This window comes from Hakea prostrata, chromosome 5 (assembly GCF_041222555.1).
Source record: "Hakea prostrata isolate BN-2017 chromosome 5, UWA_Hpros_2, whole genome shotgun sequence".
Lineage (NCBI taxonomy): Eukaryota > Viridiplantae > Streptophyta > Magnoliopsida > Proteales > Proteaceae > Hakea > Hakea prostrata.
This window is the reverse complement of record NC_142604.1, coordinates 43,989,056-44,013,229: the sequence shown is the minus strand read 5'-3', so window position 1 is coordinate 44,013,229 and position 24,174 is coordinate 43,989,056. Positions and strand designations below refer to the sequence as shown.

Here is a 24,174-nt window from a genome sequence, read left to right as displayed (position 1 = left end):
ACTCTGGCTGGGATTCCCACTGCTTCTGTTGTCACCACTACCCTGACACTCCTGACGCCTCCCTCCCCCAATGTCTTCTCGCCTCTAGTACCCCCTCCCACTCGATCGCTACTCCACCAGAGTGAATCACTTCAACCCTCCTCTCTCCCATCCCTCCTCCCCTTCTTGCCCATCCATTCCCTCCCTTGTGGGCCCCATCTTGGGCCCCCACTTCTTTTCTCTTTCAAGCTATTGTAATGTGAAGAGTTGCTCATCAAAGTATATTATTCACAAGACCCCAATAGGTTATCTATAGTTACAATACAACCTAGTTAAGTCCTATACTAAGTAGGAAAAGGAAATTTAAAACAAATAGAAATAGAACTCTAGACTTATTAGGAAACATAATCCTATTCTAATTAGAAAACCTCAGTCCATGTTTTCAACACTTCCCCCTCAAGTTTGAGCATAGATATTTATCATGCCTAACTTGCTCATAATGTAATTGAATACCTTCGTGCTCAAACTCGTTGTGAGCACATCAGCCCGTTGCTTCTTTGAAGTAATAAAGGTGATATGGATCAACCCAGCCTCAACCTTCTCTTTGATAAAATGTCTGTCAATCTCCACATGCTTAGTCCTATCATGTTGTACTGGGTTATGAGCTATGCTGATTGCTGACTTACTATTTGAGTATAATTGTATAGGAACCTCCAAATCTGTCCCATCCTCTTGAAGCAGTCCTTTAAGCCATAGTACCTCACAAATGCCTTGAGCAATCGCCCTAAACTAGGCCTCGACACTGGACCGCACAACCACAGCCTGTTTCTTGCTTCTCCAAGTCACAAGGTTACCTCCCATATACACACAATACCCAGAGGTAGACCTCCTATCATCTGGACATCTTGCCCAGTCTACATCTGTGTATGCATCAATCTTCAAATATCCATGCGCTGAAATTAAAATCCATTTTCCTGGAGTAGTCTTCAAGTATCTTAAGATCTGATATACTGCATCCAAGTGTGAGGGGTAGTGATCATGCATTTATTGGCTAACAATACTAAGTGCAAATGTGATGTCAGGTCTAGTGTGAGATAGATAGATCAACTTTCCCATTAATTTTTAATACCTTATCAGTTGGTTCTCCTTCCTTTGCCTTCAAGTGTAGGTTAGGCTCAATAGGAGTCTCGGTGAGGCTTACATCCTAGCATCCCGGTTTCCTCAAGAAGATCCAATGTATACTTCCTTTGGGATAGTAAATACACTACTAGTAGAATATGCCAACTCTAAACCTAGGAAATATCTGAGTTTTCCCATGTCTTTGATCTCAAATTCAGATCCCAAAAAAGCCTTCAATGCTGAAATCATGTCCTCACTACTGCTTATGATCACAATATCATCCACATATACTAAAAGTATAGTAGTGTATGAACCATCTCTTTTAATAAACAAAGTGTGATCTGCATTGCTCTGCTTATAGCCATTAGATATCATTGCCTTATGTAACCTTCCAAACCACGCTCTTGGAGATTGCTTCAACCCATATAAAGCCCTCTTTAACTTGCACACTTTCTTATAAGTCTCTGTAGTAGAATACCCAGGTGGTGTATCCATATATACCTCTTTTTGGAGTTCTCCATGCAAAAAGGCATTATTCACATCTAATTGTTGTAAACTTCACTCTTTATTAATTGCACATGAAATAATAGTACGAATTGTGTTCATCTTGGCAACAGGGCAAATGTCTCCTGGTAGTCATCGCCATAAGTCTGAGTGAAGCCTTTGGCCACCAATCTTGCCTTGTACCTTTCAACAGTCCCATCTACCTTGAGCTTGATCACAAACACCCATTTGCACCGAACAGTCTACTTTCCTATGGGCAAAGTCACCAAGTCCCACGTTTTGTTTTTCTCTAGAGCTTGCATTTCCTCATCCATAGCTTCTTTCCAATTTGAGTGAGATAATGCCTCCTGGCAAGTGTCACGAATAGAAGTAGAGGACAAAGAAGAAATAAAACTTTGAAAAAGGTCGAAATTTCCATGTTTAACTGGATACTTTTTATCTAACTCTTGAAAACTCAATTTCGAGCCTCTAATGCACTCAAATTGATTTGAATTTTTGCATACTACCTATTTCTAGCATAATAAACACTATAGAACTACTAGTTTACTAAAAACTACTAAAAATGTAATATCCAACATTCCAAGTGTATAGTACATGAATCAGAGAAGAAACGGGAATGTTATTACTTACAAGTCTATTTTATTCAAGCCTCAAGGTCTCCCTCTTCCGTTTGCACCCCATACAAATGACAGTACAACTCCCATGATGTTTGCCCCATATAGTTTTGGACATAGTCAACAACTGCATCTCTGTACGTGCCCTCATCCACATGCATAAGATTTCCTGACGGTGGGGTGCTATCCAAAGCTCTACAGTGCTATCCAATTAGTAGCAAATTTGGTTATGCCTGGCCTCACTAACTCACCCTGACACTTGTCCCTCATCATCCTTAATGCATAGGTGTGGTTATATATGAAGGTGCTAACATGTCGAGCTTGCTCCACAGTCTTCTTCACAAGCTTGACCTTTCCAATGTCCTTCAACATTAAGTCAATGTAGTGAGCAACACAAGGAATCCAAAAGAGCCTATATCTATCCATTCATCAAGGCATCAAGCCATCAATACAAAGTTATAAAGTGTACATGTATATGTGTAATGTAAATATATGTATTTACAAATGAAAATTAATACTATATGTTTAAATATCTGGAGTTTTCTTGTATCTACAACCCAGCTTTCTTTTAGTTGGAGCCATTATCAGTCATAATTTGAATCACATTTTCCACTCCAACCTCCTTCACCACTTGCTTCAATAATTTGTAAATGTATTTTGCATCCTTCTTCTCACCGGATGCATCTACTGACTTAAGGAACACTGTCCTCCCATCACAATTCAACATGAAATTGATGATGGACTGTCTAGTGGGACCAGTCCAACCATCAGCCATCACAGTCACTCCATAATGATTCCACATGGGCTTTAATCCCTTAATGTACTCATTTAAGTCCTCTTTATGCTTAGGTAAATACACATTATATATCTCATATGGAGTGGGGCCCTGTACACCACTCCCAGCCCTACCTATCTCCTCAATCATATCTCTATAATAGGGCCCCTGGGCTGTATGTGCTGAAATACTATGGTAATAGGCCCATTTGGAGAAAGTCATCCCCACTTTTTCCTTCACACTCCCCCACAAGTGCTTCAACTTCCTCTGCTTTTGATCAGGCCTCCTAAATAGGGCCGGATCTTTGCGAAGAATCTCAAGATCTGGATTTGTAGGATGTCCTGACAAAGCTCGACCCCTTATAGGGGCCCGTGGGATAGGAGCCTCCTACCTCACACTCTAAGTCCTCCTCATAGGGACTTGGGAGCCGCCTGTGCCTCCCATACCTACTGGCTCTCTAGAGGACCCACAACCCAGACCCCTCTGTTGCCTCCTCATGTCATCAATCCTCTGTTGCTCCCTACTCATCATCATCGCCCTCCTCAGCTGATCGGCCTCTGGATCAGGGTCACTCTCTCCTAGCTCATCCCTACCATAATCCTCAGGATCTGGAAGGTCATCTAAGTAGGCATCCTCGAACTCATCCCTCTGTGTTCTCTTCTCTTTCCTCTTTTGCTTTCCACCACTAATATATGAGGCCATTGCCCTCTTGACCTCTACAGGCACCTTTGGGCACCCTGTTACATCCCTGTTGCCACCAGCTAGATGCAGCTTCAATTTAGTAGCCCCACCTCCTCCAATTTGTTTCTTACAATAATTACACTCGTTCTTCCTCCTATCAGCTGTCAGTGGCCTCCCATGTTCCCAAGCTATGTCTGACATCTTTAAAAGAGAATGCCTGATACAAGAAACACACACTAGGTATCTTGAAAAGCTCCACAATATGCTCCAAAAATGACATACATGCTTCTAATAATAACTTCCTATTTTTAAATATAAAAAAAATATATGTATAACTATATAAGTATTTTTTTTAATATATAAAATACACAAACTATCTTAAAAATATCCACAACATGCTCCAAAAATTGCATACATGCTTCCACTAATACTTTACTATTTTAAAATTTAAAACAGAAATTAATTATTTTTTTGTATATTTAAATATTTTTTTAATTATTTAAATATATATTAAATACAATAAAATTACATAATTAACAGAGAAAAAAATTAATTCAATGCAATATGGTGTCTCAACTCTCACATACATTCATTTGAAGCTTATACATGTAGTATACATATACATTTTTAGCAATATACATAATTTAGCAAATAATTTTTAATAACAGAAAAATAAAAAAATAGTAGGAAGAATCAAAAAATAATTTTGACACTACAGATTCATAAATCAACACTCTAAAGTAAACATACATAAATTTGGAAGCAATCTAACATGATTTAAGGCACAAATGAAACAAAAATCAAATAATGAGGAAGTTGGTTACTCACCTTGCAAGATTTGAGAAAATGCACAAATGGAGGAGCAAATCAACTGTTTGAAGGAAATGGAATACTAGAAATTAGGTGTAGAAGGGGATGAAAGCAAGAGAAATCACCAAAAATTTCTAAAGGAAGTCGAAATGCAGAGGGCGATATCGCTCTGTAGGTCGAAATAGCGTCGATAGGTTGAAAAGTGGCTCGGTTTGGACACTTTATAAGCTGCGCAGGTAACATTTCGGCCCGATATGGTATCGGGCCGATATTTCGACTCGTATCTACTGTTATTTAGACTCGTATATCGGTCGATACGAAACGATATTTATACTTTTTGTTCCTACACCTACATTCCGTTTCGAATTCAAAATATGCAGACATACCGATCGATATTTCGACCATATCGATCGATTTTTGTTCCATGGTCCTAGAGGAACAGATTGTTCAAGGCCAGGAACCAAAGCTTTTAACTGGCTTGGTTCAGAAGGGGTCACTCCTTGCTTTCTTTGATAGGTCTTCAGAGGTCTAGTCTCCCCCTGTATATCATCCACCAGCTATTCCTATCCAGTCATTCCATCTTCCAAAGGAGGATCATCTGCAGGAATCTCAGGAGAAATATCGAAAGGAAGAATCAACACTAGAACCTCTTCATTAAAACTCTCCCCCTAAAGAGGTGTAGGGGGAAAATAAGGAATTTGCTCTTGGAACACAACATCCATAGAGACGAAAAAACAACGATAACACTTATACCCCTTCTGTGTAGGAGGATAACCCAAGCAAATGCACTTTAACCCACGAGGATCTAACTTTCCATGAACATGGTGGTCCCGGACAAAGGCAACACATCCAAAAACCTTAGGTGACACTGTAAAGGTTGCTGTCCCTAAAAGAACCTCAAGGGGACAACGTTGGTCTAAGACTTGGGAAGGCATTCGGTTAATTAGATATGCCGCAGTAAGAACGGTGTCACCCCAAAACCGAAGAGGCACATGCATAGTAAACATGAGGGAACGTGCTACCTCAAGTAGATGTCTATTCTTGCGTTCGGCAAACCCATTTTGAGGTGGAGTGTCGACGCAACCAGTTTGGTATATGATGCCATGGTTTGCTAAGTAGGAAGGGAATGCGCCACCCAAGTACTCAGTTCCTTTATACGTACGAAGGATTTTGACCTTCACCCTAAATTGAGTCCTAATCATATTATGAAAATTTTGAAAGCACGGAAAAATGTCACTTTTTTGGTGAAGTAAACCCATGTGGTCCTAGTACAACAATCAATAAAGGTAACAAACCATCTATGACCAGATACAGACACGGTCTGAGAAGGACCCCACACATCAGAGTGAATGACTGAAAAAGGGGTTTTACATATATTATCTTAAATAAGGTAAACATACTTGGTCTATTTGGCCAAAATACATGCTTCACAATAAAAATCATTCAAATTGCATATTTTAATCAGATCAAGAAATAACTTGAACAAAATAGGTAAATGAATGTGCCAAGACGACTATGCCACTGCCATAAGGTAAAAATGTAGGAGAGGTGGAACTAGAGACCGTAGAAAGAGCTAATGGGGACCCATCCATTAAGTAGAGCCCCCCTTTCTGTCTCCCACTGCCAATCGTAAGCCCCGTTTCCAGGTCTTGAAACACATAGTGAGAAGGAAAGATAGTTATTTTGCAGTTCATATCACGAGTAAGGCTACTAATAGATAAAAGATTAGCCGAAAACTTAGGAACATGCAAGACATTAGATAAGGTAAGAGAGGGCGAATAGATAATAGATCCTTTCCTAGAGATAGGGGAGAAAGACCCATCAGCCGTTCGAACATCCTGAGCAAAAGGGACAGATGAATAAGTATGAAACAAAGTTGGTGAGCCTGTCATATGGTCGGTTGCCCCAAAGTCGATTACTCAAGAGGGATAAGTCAAATTGACATTATGACAACCAAAAATACCTGTGTGGAATTGTGGATCAATAGAGGGAACAATGACAGAGGCTATACTCGCACTAGAAGTCAGTACTAGAGAAGATGAGTTAAGTCTAGAGATTAACTGGCGAAGGTGCTGGAGCTCATATGAGGAAAGAGGTGTTGGAGTACTCAGGGTGTCAAGATTGGCTTGATTTATAGATGCTTGATTGCTGCTCTTAATTCCATTCCTACCTCCTCCTCGGGAATTTGTTGGATGTCCATGCAACTTCCAACACTTGTCCTTTGTATGACGCTCTTTTCCATAATTCTCGCACTTTATTGGAGGGTAAAAATCACTAGAACTAGATTTATTATTGCCATAACCAGCCACTAATGCAAATCTATCAGATGTTTGAGTGAGTACCATGCTGCCCTTCGACTGTCCTCTATATCCACCATGGCATAAGCTTGAGCCAAAGAAGGGAAAGGCTCTCCAAAAGGGATATGTGCGCGAATTTGATCAAATTCTATATTTAATCCTGCCAAAAAATCATGAACTCTCTGTTTATCTTCCCATTGTTGATAGGCAATGGCATCTTCAACATTCTTCGGTGTAAACTTCCCATAAAAATCTAAAGTCTGGTAATATCCCCGAAGAGTGTTACAGTACTGAGAAAGAGTAAGGTCCTTCTGCTGTAACTGATTGATTTTCCGTCTAATTTTAAAGCACTATGCATCATTGCCAACTCTAGAGTATGTATCGTTAGCAACTTCCCAAATAGTTGCTGCATCAGGAAGGAGGAGATAACTCTCTGCTATGCTGGATTCAATAAAGTTGATGAGAAAACCCATGACCAAGCATTCATTTGTATACCACTTGGAAAGTTGCAGACCAAGTGTGGAAGGTTTTGTAGAAGTCCCATCAAGATGGCCAGTAAGACTACGAGCACCAACAACAAAGGAAACTGAACAAAACCATCTAAGCTAATTTGTCCCATTAAGTTTCACAATGGTCATCTGAAGCGGAGAAAACTCACGATCCCTATGAATGGAAGACATGGGAGACTCTTCAAATGTACCAAATAAGGGAGATATGGGATCAATCATCGCAAGGAGAAATCATTCAAATTTACAAATAGCTCCCTCTTGACTATTGAATTTACACAAAACCCCCGCAAGTTTTCGAAATTGTAGGAGAGTCCCTGGAACTATTCAAATTTGCAAAACAGCCCCAGTACTATTCATATTTACAAAAAGGCTGCCCCTGTGAATCGAAGGAAATTAATCCAGAATGTTTGCTTAAACTGGGAGAACAACAACAGTTGCGACAACAGCATCGACAACGACTCCTCCTCTGACTTAACATTCTTCGAGATCAGAGCTCACAGTAAGATCGGTCTTCTTCAAGTTATCACTAGCGGATTGAGAAAGCCACTGTTGAATTCGAGAGTGAGTTCTTTGTCAAGAAGTTCTTGACTGATTCCCATGGGAAGAAGATCGAGGACCCTGACAGCTTAGACCGTATTGAGAAGGCTTTGTTGGAAGAAATTCACTATCTGCTCTGTAACTCAGCTTTGTCTTTGATGTCTCTGATCTCATCTTCTCTTCACACTTTCAGTCCATTTCACTCGAAAATCTCTTCTTCTGCTCTTTGTCCCCTTTCTTTGTTTTCTACAGTTTCAAGTCTATCCAAGCCACTATCTTCTTCTTTGTGGCTGCTCCGTTATTTCTCTCTTCAAACCAAGTCTCTTCAAGCCGGAAGAAGAAAAAAAGGAGCAGCGACAGCAGCAGCAGCAGCGGTAGCGGGAAATCAAGAGAAAGTTTCTCTAGTTCTCTCTTTCTTCCCTAATTGAAATTAGGCTGTTGATACCATGTTGTAATATGAAGAATTGCTCATCAAAGTATATTATTCACAAGACCCCAATAGGGTATTTATAGTTACAACCTAGTTGAGTCCTATACTAAGTAGGAAAAGGAAATATAAAACAAATAGAAATAAAACTCTATTAGACTTATTAGGAAACATAATCCTATTCTAATTAGAAAACCTCAGTTCATGTTTTCAACACAAGCCCATTACCCCTCTTAATCCCAATCCTCTCTCCACTTCCCTGCATCTTCCCCTGGCCCATTCCGCTAGCCCAGGCCCCTGTGCTTCATCTTTTGTTTCCTTTCTGTCTAGCCCTCATTTTATCCCAATCCCTCATCTACCATGTTTTCCCTGCCATCCGGGCCCTCTTGCCTCTGGGCCCCTTCCCCACTTCTCTCACCTGTCCTTTCCGGCTATTCCACTTTCATCTCTCCCCCCTTGCTGGCCAAATGGTGGTGTCATTCCTAACCCTTTTTGGTCCCCGATAGTTGACAGATCTACCGCTCCAATTAAGGTCAACACCTTGTTGGCAAAGTCTTCATCGTTGATTTATGTTGCCGCGTTTTCAGAAGAGGAAAAGCCTTAATTTGGTGCACCTCTCTATGTCTAGTTTGCTCACCATAGCTCTTTTAGGTGGTTGCTAAATTTGTTGCTCATTTGTCGAGCCCTGTGGCTGTCGTTGCTCAGGCTTTGCATGTTTGCTATTGTACTTTAATTCTCTTTGGTAATAAATTTATTTATTCATCCAAAAAAAAAATTTAGTTGTTTTACCTCCTTTTGTTTTGAATTCAGTTATCAATGCCTGAAATGCAAAGAACCTTTATTAAAGCTCTAGTTACTATGTAAATAAATGTCTTCTACTCATTCAGATTCCCTTCCTCGGTAATTGATAGTATTATAATACCAATTTGCTTGCAGATAACAACTGAGGTTGCTCTTGTGCTATTGTCTTCTGCAACTGTTCTCCTCATTGTGCCATTTAGATACATCCTTGCTTTTTGCTTACTCGATCTTTTTACACGGGAGCTGGAGTTCAGGAGAGAAATGGTTATGAAGTTCATGTGCCTCTTAAAGGAACGTTGGGATACTGTACCAGCAGCACCAGTGGTTGTATTACCATTTGACAGTGGAAAAAGTGGACTCCTAAATTCTGATGAGACTATTGATGAACAGAGGAAACTAGATCGAATAGAAAGTAGTGGAAAGCCTAGATAGATCATCGCTTTCCTTGCCAACCTAATGTCATTATGCTAAACTTAATGGAAGCTCCATAGCTAATCTTGCAGTTGCAGGTACTCAGGTAATTGTGGCCTTCTTAGAGACTATATGATTGACTGTGGACCTTTTAGAGACTTCCTCAGTGACTTTATTTTTGCCCTTTTCAAGTCTTATAGATTGGATTTACATTACAGGGAAATTGAAGATGGTAATCAAGGACACTGGAATTTCTCTTGTAATATGGGTGGACAGATTTAGTAGTAAGGTTGTTGCAGCTTTGACTTTGCTCCTATCAGTTACAAAGGTTCCTTTTGGGTTGACATCTACTTTCTCATCAGCAATCCAGGTCCCTTCTCTGGGCAGGAATATTCCTTTAATCTGCACTTGGCATTAACGTGACAATGGCCTTGCCTGAGTCCACTCCATTTCTTTGGCCTGGAGTCCAAGTTTCTTCTGCTGCATAGTATATTCATGTAGCCCTTTTGGTTTTCTTCCTTATAAAATTGTAATTTGTACAGAAGAAAAATGTCATATTTGCTTTATGGAATTGTATAGTAACTAAAAGTTTTGATTCATTTCATTTACTATTGAATACCCTGATTTCTCTTGCCACTCACTAGATTTCGCAGAAGCAAGCCAAACAAAATTTAGACAAAAACAATTGTTCACGGTAAAGTTTGACTTGGATTGGCCTGGTGGAGTGTTTCTTCCCTTCCCAACTTACCAATACAAAAGAATCGATAAGAAACACCAGCATGATTTGACCATCAATTTGAGTTCAGCCATACTGGAAAATGGAAAACATCACCTTCACGGCTGATTAAGCAAGCCCTGTGTTGGCAATTCACGTGCATTCAACGTAGCTGATAGCATGGTAGAGAAGGTGCGGTTAGTGTGATGCACCATCCTCAGGGGTGGTGATCTCAAGTAGCAGTATCTCATCCTTCCAAGTCGTCAGCTCCTAGTGTAGCACTGTGATAAGCCACAAGCATCAACTAGGCTGTGAGCCCTTGGGTACACGCATAGAGGCCTTGCACTTCAAGTGCCTCCCTGATCTTTGTTTACATGTTAACAAAAGGTGAGATTGGGATTTCACCTCATCTATGTGGACTAGGCACATTTAGGAAACGACAGTGACAACAGTTGAGTATGTTGAAGGTTTAGTCAATCCACAATACAATGAATGTGCTTCCCCCCGTGCCAGTCCTCGTGACTGGTTTGATGATGACCAGAAAAAACCCTGCAAAAGGATACAAAGATCTTTCAACCATGGAGTGGAAACAAGCACCAAAGTCGTGCTCCTAGCCAACATGGCATTCCTTGCTAGGTTGTTAGCTATTGAGTTTTTTTTTTTGGTAGAGTTAGCTATTGAGTTTGCCAACCTAGGAACATGCTCAAAAACAAGGGACTCAAATCTAGTGTTAAGAAACAAGATATCATCTAAAATGGGCCTAATTGTGATATGAGATGACCATTGATCTTTAGAAGTAGGACTGATAACTACAAAACAATCTGATTGTATTATAATCTTATCTAGCCCATTTTGAGTTGCTTCAACTAAAGCTCTTCTAATTGCTAGTGCCTCCCCTTCCCTGTTGCTGCCAAAGCTTTGAAATTCTGATATGGCAAATACCGATATTCCCTGGAAGTCCCTGCAAATAATTCCTAGACCTCCTTTAGACTCACCTTTCTTCCAAGATGCATCACAGTTAATCTTGAGCCAATCTTGATGAGGGGGAGTCCATACAATTTCTTGAGGCTAAGGAGACATTGCTGTATTTGTTTTTTCATATTTCTCACTTTGTAGAACTCTTCAAAAGCACTCAGAGCGCACTCAGAGCTTTTAGTTGCAACTCGAAAGAAGTATCTTGAGTCTTGGAGAAGATGAAACTATTTCTAGATTTCCAAATTGACCATGCAATAAAGGTAGCCAAACACTTTAGTTGCTCTACCCTCTCCTTTCCACATTCTTTTCAATTCTCCCATGAATTAACTCAGTATTGAATATCAAAATCTGATGAAGTAGGGATCCTTGTTGATGTTGGGCTAGCAAACCATACTGCTTTTGAAAAAGGGCAATGCAAAATTAAATGATTTGTAGTTTCTTCTTGCAGCCGCACCTTGGACATGAAGAGTCAAGTGTTAATTTTCTAACATAAAGTCATTCTCCTGATGCCACGCCTCCTACACAAGCTCGCCATAGAAAAGACTTGATCTTTAGCAATGTAAAGCAATTCTAAATGGCCTTCCACGATGACGAATATGTTGTTTTTTCCATTTACTTAGCTTTGATGAAGAGGGCAACATACTTTTTTCTCTGTTTTTGCTATCGCTTAACATCAGGTATGCTGACTTGATTGAGTATATACCATTATAAGCTGCCCCCCATACCAACTTATCTTGAGTAACAAAAGTTGGAAGATGAATTTGTAATATAGCTGCTACTTCTCTTGGTGGAAAGATCTTGAACAAGGCTTGTATTCCACTCTCTTGACTCCTCTAAATCCGCCACCTTCTCATATGTCCCCATCAATAAGTATTGTTGCTGAATTTTAAAACCTGGAATGGAAGGAACCCAATTGTCATTCCATATTGAGATGTCTTTACCATTTCCCACCCTCCAAGTGAGCCTTTGTGTCAGTACCTTTATTCCTTCCCAAATACTTTTCCACCCCCATGATGAATTTCTACCTAACTTGGTTTTTAACACATTAGTGTTAGGGGAGTAAATTGCCTTCATTAATTTAGCCCAGTCCAAGTTTGGTTTATCAAATAATCTTCATGCTGCTCTAGATAATAGTGCTCTATTATGTAAAGCAAGTCCCTTCCTTTGATTTTTTCTGAGTGATTTTATCCCAGGCAAGCAAATGAACTATTTTTGAATCATTGTTTCCTCCCCAAAAGAAGTTGGCTACCAACTTTCTTGATTTTTCATTGATACTCTTAGGAATTTTATATAGTTGGAGACCGGTTGAGCTGCAGCTTTTAGTAGAACTTCCCTTCCAGCATGACTTAGGTAGCTTTGAGCCCCACCCTTTCAATTTGTTAGACTGCCTTTCCACAATACACTGAAAGACTTCAGTCTTACTAACTCCCACCTCCATAGGCATTCCTAAATACCGAGATGGGCCATCTCCATATCGAATCTTTAAAATTCGCCTGAACCATCTTCTCAAACAGGAAGAAGTATTTGCACTAAAAGTGAGAGCTGATTTTTGATAACTTATCCGCTGACCACTAGCTGAACAATACAACTCTAACACCTTCTTTAAGTTGAAACCCTTGTTGACGTCTACTTCTGGAAAAAAATATGCTATCATCCGCAAACAAGAGGTGAGGTATGTTTGTAGCTCTTGGTTTAATTTTCAGCCCGAAAACTCTTTGATTCTCCTCTTCAAACCTAATGTAGTTACTTAGTGCTTGTGAATACACCACAAATAAAGCCGGCGAAAGAGGATCTCCTTGCCGAATTCCTCTAGATGGGTAAAATACACACCTTTCACCACCATTGACAAGAAAGGTTTATCTCACTGTTTTGACCATTTGAAGTGTTTCATGGTATGGTTCACCTATATTCCCGGAGATAACAAATGAAAGAGGATCCCACTCAAGTTTCAGAGATGCTTTAGGCACACCAGCTCTCAGCGCATTTCTCAACTCCTGATCTCAATCCAACTTTCCCCTGCTTCCTTTATCCCCACTTCCTTCATGGCACATTTCAATTTGCTTGATTCTTCCCACAATCCTAGACTAGAATAAATATTCGACAACGTCACATAAACTGATGGATCTTCTGGCAATGCTGCAAGAAGTTGTCTACCAATGCGCTTACCAAGTTCAGCATTCCTGTGAATCCCACAGGCTCCAAGCAATGAGAGCCATATGTTGTGATCTGGTTCGTATGGCATTGAGAATACCAGCTTCTCCGCCTCATCAAAACATCCAGCTCGACCAAGAAGATCAACCATACAATTGTAATGCTCTAGACATGGTTCCAGCCCATGTTCCACTTCCATAGATCTGAAAAAGGTGTATGCATCTCCCACCAAACCAGCATGTCTACATGCTGAAAGAACTCCAAGAAATGTGATCCCATTTGGCTTTACCCCTGATTTCAGCATATCTTGGAAAAATTGTATCGCCTCCTCGGGTTTTCCATTTTGCCCACACCCAACTATCATTCCTGTCCAACAAGCAGTGTCTCTGGTGCTGACACCACTAAACAACGTTAAGCTGGCTTTGATTTCGCCACATTTCGAGTACATATCGATAAGAGAGGTGACAACCACCCCCTCCATTTCATATCCAGTCTTAATAGAGTAAGTGTGAACCTGCTTACCACTTTCAAATCCTGCTATATCTGAACAAGCTTTAAGCACACTCGAAATAACAAACTGATCTGCTTCAAGATCTGAGAGAAACATATCTTTGAATAAAGAAAACGCTAAAGAATGTGATCCCTTTTTAACACACCCAGCAATCAAACCAGACCACGCAATTATATCCTTTCTGGGAAGCCTCTTAAACAATAATAATGCATCTGTAATGTTCCCATTTTTCAAATAAAAATCTATAAGAACACTTCCAACAACACAATCTAATCCATACCCACTTGTAATAACTAAGCCATGAACTTGAATCCCAAGACTAGAATTAAGTGAGTGAGTGCAGACCTTCAAAACACTGGTATAGGTGTATGAGTCAAGTAATGCACCTGCATCATGCATTTTTGAAATCAGAGCAAGTGCTGAATCATGTTGTTCATTAAGAACATAACCAGAGAGCATAGAATTCCAAAGTGCCAGCTTATCATGAACAGATGCTTCAATTTGTGAGTACTGATCAAAAAAATTTGTTGCTTCTTCCACCCTAGAACATTTTGCATACATATCAACTAGAGAAGAACCAGTATAGCAATCAGACTCGTACCCAGATTTGACCACGTGACAGTGTATCTGTTGCCCCATTGTTAGGAGGTGCAGGCATCCACATACATTCAGAGAACAAGGGAATGTAAACTTATCGAACCTAATGCCTTCTCTGTGCATTGAAGATGCAAATTCCAACGCTCGTACACTCTCTTTAAGGGCCAAGCCTGCAAGAATGGTGTTCCATGAGACAACATTAGGTTCAGGCATTCGATGAAATAGACTCAATGCCTCCACCATCCTACCTTCCTTAGAATACCCTCCGATGAGCGTGTTCCATGAATTTGAATTTGGTAACAAAGCTCCTTCGAAAACCTTCTGAGCCTCACGTAAACTACCACATTTAACATACATATCGAGGAGGGCATTCATCAAAACAGTATCAGATTCCAACGTCACTTCAGGAATATTTTTGTGGACAAACCTACCCAATTCAAGGCTTCCCAAGAGGGCACATGCTTTCAGAGCTGCAGAAAACGTAAAACTATTAGGCATTTCTGATCTAGACTCCAACATCCAGTTGAAGTATTTCAATGCTTCAATAGGACTTCCAGCTGCGTTACATCCAGAAATCATTGTGGTCCATGTTACCACACTTCTCTTAGGCGCTTCATCAAACAACTGCTGCGCATCCCCCAGAAAGCGGAAATCCACGTACATTGCAAGCAAATTATTTACAACAAAAACCTCCTTGGATAACCCAAGTTTTATCAAGTGTGAATGGAATGCTATCCCATGACCGAAAGCTAAACGTTGCCGACATTGGTGTAGAGCCCTAACAACCCAATTCAAGTCCATTCCCAACCATGAAAAAAAAATCCAGAATACCTGGGAGCTGAACAGGGGAAGATTCCAATTTTTAAAATAATAAAACCGTTATACAGGTTTCTTCAATAACGGTTGAGGATCTCCGTTTGCCTGTGTTCATTGACCACGAACTCTGGCCAACATTAGTGTTACAGTTCCACTCTCATCGACCCATGTATTATCAAATTAAGTCCCACTTCCATCCTGATCAAGTGACCCATTTCATTTCAGTTCATCTTTCCTCAGTGATCACCACCTCCACGCCAATAGGGTCTGCCCATGACAGCGAAAGAAATATTCAAGAACAATTTCCCACAATAATCCATGCTAGCAGAAACAAGGAAGTGAATCCCACTGGTCCCTATTGCGTTAGTACGCCTCTGGGACGCACTGCATACGGCTATCCTCGGAGCGTTTCTATAATTATGTTGTGCAGGCACTGTACCCTTGGCCCCGAGGGGATTCAGACTCTTACCTCCTATGTAGAAGTGTTGGTCTTTTGCCAACTGAGCCACCCATCAGGGTTTAGTCCATCCACTATTCATTCTTCGCTATCTAGGGGACTAATCCAGAGACCAGACCACCATCAACCGTTTGAAACGGAAGGTTCTCTTGGAATATATGTCTTGGGCAATCATATAAGACAAATGAAACTATATGTATTTTAAGTACGAAAACTTATTTAATTCCAAAAACATAACTCTTTTTTAAAAGTGTAGTTAGTCAAGTCCTCGTTGTGATACTCATGCAAGTGATCACGTATTTTCATTAGACACGGCACTGATAGGGCCATCGAAGCTAAGTGGCTTGCAAAGTTGTTTTTACGTGTTCAATTCCATCGCCTAAGAGGCACTTGTTCTGCACGTACTTTCCAGACTATTGGCGGTTAAGCTACTAACTAACCACAAAGAAACTTCCCCTCGTAACTGACTGTCATTAACTTCTACTTGTAATAGTTAACTTTTGCAAGTAACTGACCACCGAAAATTTACACTGGTCCTCTTGGTGATGATGTGCCAGAGTCATTATTCTCTGCAGCTTTTCTTGCTATCTTGTGTTCAGAAATGATTTGAATTCTACTTTGTGATGGGAAAGACAACAATGTCTAATAGCAGAAATATACATTTGGAAGCAAATAGTGTCAAAATCAATCCATCTTGCAACAACCACAGAGAGCAGGCTTTCTCTTGTGTCCCGAAAAGAACAAGTGCCTCCCAAGGATCATGCGTTTCACTTCCAAGATCCATCAACTCTTCCATCACAAGGGTGCACTCGAACATGCAATATTACTTAGAGATCCAAAAGCTATATCGTTAACAGAAAAAATTTTTAGATAATGCTCACCAAGAATAAGAAACCCATCCCACCTTTATGTAGAAGAGTAATAGACACCACTTAGAGTTATCTCCAAAAGATATCAAACATATCTCTTCAGTACAAGCTTGTTTGTTAGCTATTCAAACTAGCCTTCTAAGACATGCATACTGACTATTTAAATGTCTATTAGGAAAAGACCCACAACAACAACAATAAGCCTTGTCCCAACTAGTCGGCTACATGGATTCTTGCACTTCAATCAGATCTGCTCGAGGCCATGCTAGATACAAGGCCTAAGCTATACATATCATTTCTCGCCACTTCTCCTAAGGTTATCTTAGGTCTACCCCTAGCTCTTCTAATTCCTTCAATATGGATTATATCACTTCTCCGTACAGAGGCATTTATAGGTCTTCGTTGAACGTGATCTTGCCACCTCAAACGACTTTCTTGAAGCTTATCACTTATGGAGCAACTCCCAGACTAACTCTAATATGATCATTTCTTATCTTATCCAAATAAAATTTTGAATTTTCAAATAAAATCATTAAAAATACAAACATATTTGACTGTTGTGCTGCAACTTTGGCAACTTCGATTCTCCATGATTTGGAGGTAGTGAGTTTGAATCCTTCTCACAGATACAGAAATGTTATTCAACTAACTTCAAGGAATGTTGTTCAAACACAAGATGAGCTGAGCACTCATCTCCCGAAATACCATGGGCAGAGCTCCCCAAGGGCTAGGGCTAGGGCTAAAGGGGGGGATTTTTAAAATTTTCTATTAACCACTTTATTTCCCTTCTTTTTCTCTTTCCATGAGCGAAATATCATTATTTCCCCTCCTCCCCCTCCCACCAAAATATTGGAAATAGGGGTGTCAATGTTAAGCCCGACCCATTAGAACTGACCAAGTCTAACTAAATTAAACCCGGCTTGACCGGGCCCCTTTACTAAATGTGTCATGCTTTAGCCCGACATGATAACTAAATAGTTAGTCCTAGTCCGCACTTCAGGCCCATTAGGCACCAAACCTACCTTACTAAAACCAACTTGTTAGGCCCAATTAAGCCCAAACTGATTTGTTTTTTTGACATAGTTTTTATGCCATTTGAAATGTTGAAACTCAAATGTTTTGTTAGCGATTTAAAATCTAGCTGAAATCCGAAATTAATGTTCTCAATGGATCCGTGTAATTCATTAGATCCTAATTTCCTCATTTACTTCTTTTATCCAAATTGTTTTACTCTTACTAATGTTATCTATAACTGCGATTTACTCTTCTTCTTTTTTGTTATCGACCCGGGTCGCCCCCCTGGCTGTGATGGGTGAGTCTCCCAGCGGGAATTTTTTGCATCCACAAGGATTCTATACTGGAATGTTGCTTAAGCGGACCAAACTGCTTACCACTTGGACCAACCCCCGTTAGTTATAACTGTAATCTTCTACCTGATATCAGTTCATCACATCCCCCAAGAGAAGGGGAAAAACAAAAGACTTGAATCTTCAGTGGATCATGTTCTTTCTTGAACATCCGCTAGTGAGTTCATTTAACATTTGATGTTGCCAATACAAATGAACAATTGATTTCTTTGATTTGAATGCATGGTAGGTAAATTTCATTTCATAATATAAAGGATAGGGAAAGAGAATGATCATTAAGATGTGAAATAAAGATTGAAATGCATGTTCTTAGAAACGTTAAGCATAATTTCAATTTGGTACACATTTGAAATACATCTACTCAAAGCTCTAGTGGAGCGTGGAGAAAAGAAAAAAGAAAGATGTGAACCCCAAGGGGTGGCTCAGTTGGCAAAAGACCAAAGCTTCCACATAGGAGGTCAAAGTTTAAATCCCCTTCGAGCCAGGGGCAAAGCCCCACCTATATTAATTATATAAAAGCTCCTCTGAGATGTAGTCGTGGTGCGCACAAGCTGGCCCGGACGAACCTTGGATCCAAAAAAAAAAAGTGTTTGAAAACTTTGAGAAATTTGTAAAAGTCCCATTTTTTATCCCATTCAATTCAATATTGCAAGAATCCAAAATCTACAACAATTTCAAATCAATTAAGCTTGACTATGGTGATTTGATTGTGGACTGAAAACCGACACGCCCCAATATGGGCCAAGACCAAACCGGAGTAAATACTAGTGGATAAAAAAATCATTCTTATTATAAAATAAAGAGAAAATATATTAGATACAAAGAAGAAAGACAAGATGAGTTCAATCAGAACTAATTCATTCAGTTGAGTGCATTACATATTTATAGTAGAATGAGCATCTACTCTGATATGGAAATACAATATATGATTCTTACACACAATAAGATATTCTTGATATGGAAAGATAGATTGTCGCCCAAGATAGAAGGTGCATAGAATGGAAATATTGACTGCCAATATTCTGTAATGAGATGGTTGTGATCTTCACCAATATTGCATCCTGAGGTAATTGAGATCTTCAATTGGAAGTACAATCTCTTTGGGGTAATGGACATCCATAATAAATATTATTTATAACACTCCCCCTTGGATGTCCATCAATAGATAATGTACCTCGTTAAAACCTTACTAAGAAAAACCCTATGGGAAAAAAATCTTAGTGAAGGAAAAAGAGTATGCATATCTAAATAATACGTATTGGTAGCTGCCTCATTAAAAACCTTACCAGGAAAACCCAGTGGGACAAAACCTTGGTTAAGGGAAAAAGAGTGCAGCACGTATTTTACTCCCCCTGATGATAACATCATTGAGTATCTTTGAATACGTACATTCCATTATCATATACCAACTTCTCAACATTTGAAGTAGGCAACGCTTCAATAAATAAACCTGTCAAGTTATCACTTGAACGAATTCAATGAACATATATTTCACCATTTCATTGAAGATCAAGAGTGAAGAAGAATTTCGGTAAAATATGCTTCGTTCTATCTTCTTTGATGTATCATCCCTTCAATTGAGCTTTGCATGCAGCATAATCTTCATATAATATTGTTGAAATTCCTTCTTCTAGTAGAAGACTGCATGCTTCATGACTGTGTTGTATTATTGATCTTAACCAAATATAAAATAGTTAACATTCACTTGAAAATAAATAGCATGTTTGAGATCTAGTTTTATGTAGATCAGATAAATATCCTGCATCTGCAAAACTAGTAAGTTGATATCAACATTCATAAAATAATATCATGTCAATAATTTCTCAAATATACTGAAATATATGTTTTATAACATTTCAGTGTCTTCGTATTGGAAAATAAATAAATCTTGTTAATACACTTATAGAAAATGCTACATCCGATTGTGTATTATCAGCAAGATACATTAATGCCCCAATTGCACTAAGATATGGTACTTCAGGACCAAGAAATTCTCCACTGTTTTCTTGATGTTGAAATGAATCTTTCTTTATATTGAGCGATCTCACAACCATTGGGGTACTCAATGGATGTATTTTATCAAGAATAAAATCTCTTCAAAATATTCTCTATATAAGTTGATTGATGAACGAATATTTCATTCGTCAAATGCTCAATTTACAAATCAAGACAAAACATTGTCTTTTCAAGATTTTCATTTCAACTTTCTTAAAATAATCTCATCGATTTTGGAAACTCTTCAGGTGAAGAGTTTCGGTGATATTTAAATCATCATCATATATACTTACTAAAATTAGATCCATATCCTTTAATAAAGGCACAGTAATAAATTGGATCATTTTATGCTTTTCATTTAGTAAATATCCACTGAGGAGATTACCATATATGCCTTGATAATCTTTGAAGCCTTATTGAGCAAACTTCCTAGGAATTTTTATATGCTTCAGTCATTTTGAATCCTTCAAGGATTTTCATATATATATTTTACACTCGAGTGAGCCATATAAATAGGCTTTAATAATATCCATTAGACGCATGTCAAAATTTTCATATACTGCCAGATTAATAAGATATCTGAAGGTGATTGCATCCACCACAAGAGAACATGTTTCCATGTAATCAATGCCAGGCATCTGCGAAAATTCTTGAGCCATAATTCATGATTTATATATCACGATTTCATTCTTTTTCTCATTTCATTTTTCGAGAAAACTCAATTGTACCCCACTGGCTTTATACCTTCAGATGTTGGACTACATGTCCAAAAACTTTATTTTGCAAGCAAATTCAATTCTACTTGAATTGCGTCTTTACATTTTGGCCAATCATTTCTTGATTTATATTCATCAACAAATTTATGTTCAAGATCCTCGTCTTGATATATTATTTCAACAATAAAAAATGTTGTCGACAACTTTATCTTTTCGGTTCCATCTTTTTCCTGCAATGACATAACTAATCGAGATCTCTTCATTATTTTCAGGTACCTGAACCTCTTCTGGGGTTTCATAGAAAGTTATGTCTTCAGGATTTTCATAATCAATTGTCTCCATTTTATGACCATCTTGATCATTTGCTCCTTTCTTTTTCTAGGATTTTATCCTTGGAACCGATTGATCTTCCACCTTTTAAATGTGGTTTAATTTCAATTGCACTGATAGATTGTCCTGCTGGGACATCAATTCTAATTGGAGCATTTACAGCTGGAATATGAGATTTAGTAACTCTTAGCAGGTCAGCAAATCTGGCAGTTGATTTATAATATTTATTGCATTATCCTTTGAACTTCAAGTTCACAGTGCTCAGTGCGAGGATCTAATGAGATAATGATAATACATTACAATCAATCTCTTTTTCCAACTGTTTATTCTCTCCCCCTCATGTTGGAAAAACTAATTCATTAAATAAATCTCCTATCATTGGCAATATATTGCATTATATAAGGAGATTTATATCCAACATATATTCCCAACTTTATTTGGGAACTCATCTTTGTGCGCTGTGGTGGAGCAATTAGAACATAAGCCGCACATCCAAAAAATTTAAGATGAGAAATATTTGGCTTCTGACCATAAGCCAATTGTAATAGGGAGAATTTATGACAACCTTTTGGCCCGATGCGTACAAATGATGCTTTGTTCTCATAACCAATGGTTTAGCTATTAATTGGAGACATTTAATAAATGATTTTGCTAAACCATTTTGGATATAAACATAAACAACAAGCTATTCAACTGTGATCTCAGTTGTTATATAATAATCATAAAGCCTGAGATGTAAATTCACCAGCATTATCAAGATAAACTGTCTTTATCTTATAATTCATAAATTATGCTCTTAATCTCATTATTTGAGCAAACAATCTCGCAAACATCAAATTGCGAGTTCATAATGAACATACATGTGACCACTTTATAGATGCATCTATTAAAATCATATATTATCTGAATGGTCCACATGATAGGTGAATGGGCCCATATATTTCACCCTCTATACGTTTAAAAACGTAGAATGTTCAATCTCAACTTTAGCTGGTGAATATTTAATAATAATTTTTTCTTGAGAACAAGCAATACAAGAAAATTCACTTAATTGAAGAATCTTCTGGTTCTTCAATGGATGACAATTGAATTTTCAATAATTTTTCGCATCATACTTGATCCGGGATGGTCCAACCGGTCATGCCAAATAATAAAATTATTGGAATCAATGTTCATTTGATTTACCCAAGCATGTGTTTCAACCATGCGATATTCTCGTAGTACAAATTGGGAGAAATATCTAATACCTTTGTATAGATATTTACTTATACCATTATTTGTAGTCTCAATCTGATAATCATTTTGGCAAATAGCTTTGAAACTTACTACAAAATAATGAATTATTCATAGCCAATTTTATCTCCCAGATAATAATAGATTAGCTCTTCCAGAGCTTCCAATCAATGTTGTACTATCGATTTTATATGAACATTGACTTCCACATCATCAAATAAGAGAAATATATATATTTTTATCTCAATATAATATGCGTCACAGCATATAAGAGAATATTCACATTCTTCATCAAAATGAAACAAAATATATTAAAAGATATATAGAAAGTCAAAAAAAAAAAATTATAGAAGAAAAAGATTAAATTTAAGATAAACTAACATATGAGATGAGATTTGAAGAGAAAAGAATTACATAATCAAATCTTTAACTATTATCTTCAAAGAAGTTTGCAGCATCTATATATGTAGTATCTGTGAGGCCATCAAAATCATTCCTTTTATAGGCAAAAATTGCTCAAGTATCATGATTTTGGAAAATCTAATTTATCTTCACATTATTTTTATTTCTTTAATTAAGGCTTGACAAAGCTTAATTAAATATTGTGGAGTATGATAGATACATGTCTAATGGCTTTCATACCACATTGGTAACAAATATTATCTTCACTCCTTGAATTGTTATATTGAGAATCCTTATTATTCTCTTATTTACTTCCATAATAATGACGGTAATTATTCCGTCTTTTGCTTCATCCTCTTCTACAGTCATGATCATAATTTTAATTTTGCCTTCTTTCAGGCATATTATGAAGTGCTGCATTCATTTCAGGGAATGGAGTAAAACTAATAAGATGAGCTTCATGACTTTTCATTAATAGTCCATTATTTTACTCAGCCACAAATAGGTATGATACCATTCAGAGTATTTCTTAAAACTCCTTTTACAATATTACTATTGTAACAACAAATCTGAAACTTGAAAATTTGCTGAGATATTTTCATGAATAATATTTTCTCTTTATAATTTCAAAAGAGAATTAATTTCAAAAACTACATAACTGTATTTATTTACAGTTTCAAATCTTGCAGTTTCAAATCTTGCAACTTCATGTGCATCTGCAGAACTGTATTTATTTACAGTTTCAAATCTTGCAACTTCATGTGCATCTGCAGAACTGTATTCATTTACAGTTTCAAATCTTGCAACTTCAAGTGCATCTGCAGAACTGTACTTATTTACAGTTTCAAAACTTGTAACTTCAAGTGCATCTGCAGAACTGTACTTATTTACAGTTTAAAATCTTGCAACTTCATGTGCATCTGTAAAACTGTATTCATTTACAATTTCAAATCTTGCAACTTCAGGTGCATTTAACAATATTTGTGGTGCAAAGCTAGCAACCACTATATACAATAAATAAAACCACAATCGTTAAAGCAACATAATATCTTATTATTTGATTGATTCTTAGATTCAATAAAACACATACCTTTTTATCATGATGCACTTACATTTCAAGATGGACAAGGTAAACTCCATTGTTTACAAAAACGTGCGAGGAGGTCGATCATTATTTTCACTTTGGAATAGAAAACATAATGATACATTGTCTGCTGTCTTTCTTCTCAAAACGCAATACTTCGAGCGGATTCGTTCTTCGAGCGGAATCGTGCTGATAACGTATTATAAAATAAAGAGAAAATATATTAGATACAAAGAAGAAAGACAAGATGAGTTCAATCAGAACTAATTCATTCAGTTGAGTGCATTACATATTTATAGTAGAATGAGCATCTACTTTGATATGGAAATACAATATATGATTCTTACACACAATAAGATATTCTTGATATGGAAAGATAGATTGTCGCCCAAGATAGAAGGTGCATAGAATGGAAATATTGACTGCCAATATTCTGTAATGAGATGGTTGTGATCTTCACCAATATTGCATCCTGAGGTAATTGAGATCTTC

At 37.9% G+C, this 24,174-nt stretch overlaps 2 protein-coding genes across 2 annotated transcripts in view; one reads left to right on the top strand and one right to left on the bottom strand.

The window, feature by feature from the left end:
- LOC149016055 (chromosome-partitioning protein, putative (DUF639)) overlaps positions 1-10,999 on the top strand; it is a 115,013-nt gene extending 104,014 nt beyond the window's left edge. The window contains exons 11-12 of the mRNA XM_089157177.1: positions 9,189-9,570; positions 9,683-10,999. Of these exons, the coding sequence (XP_089013303.1) occupies positions 9,189-9,485 (297 nt within the window). The 3' untranslated portion in view covers positions 9,486-9,570; positions 9,683-10,999. The remainder of the gene's footprint in view (positions 1-9,188; positions 9,571-9,682) is intronic.
- Positions 11,000-13,064: 2,065 nt separating this feature from the next.
- Positions 13,065-15,407, bottom strand: LOC149016054 (pentatricopeptide repeat-containing protein At4g08210-like). The gene has a single exon (XM_089156016.1). The coding sequence runs from the start codon at positions 15,212-15,214 to the stop codon at positions 13,142-13,144; it is 2,073 nt and encodes a 690-aa protein (XP_089012142.1). The 5' UTR covers positions 15,215-15,407; the 3' UTR covers positions 13,065-13,141.
- Positions 15,408-24,174: the final 8,767 nt, after the last annotated feature.

Bases quoted from the DNA above. Each gene is read 5' to 3' on its own strand.
- LOC149016054 (XM_089156016.1), bottom strand. From the start codon at position 15,214: ATGGACTTGAATTGGGTTGTTAGGGCTCTACACCAATGTCGGCAACGT.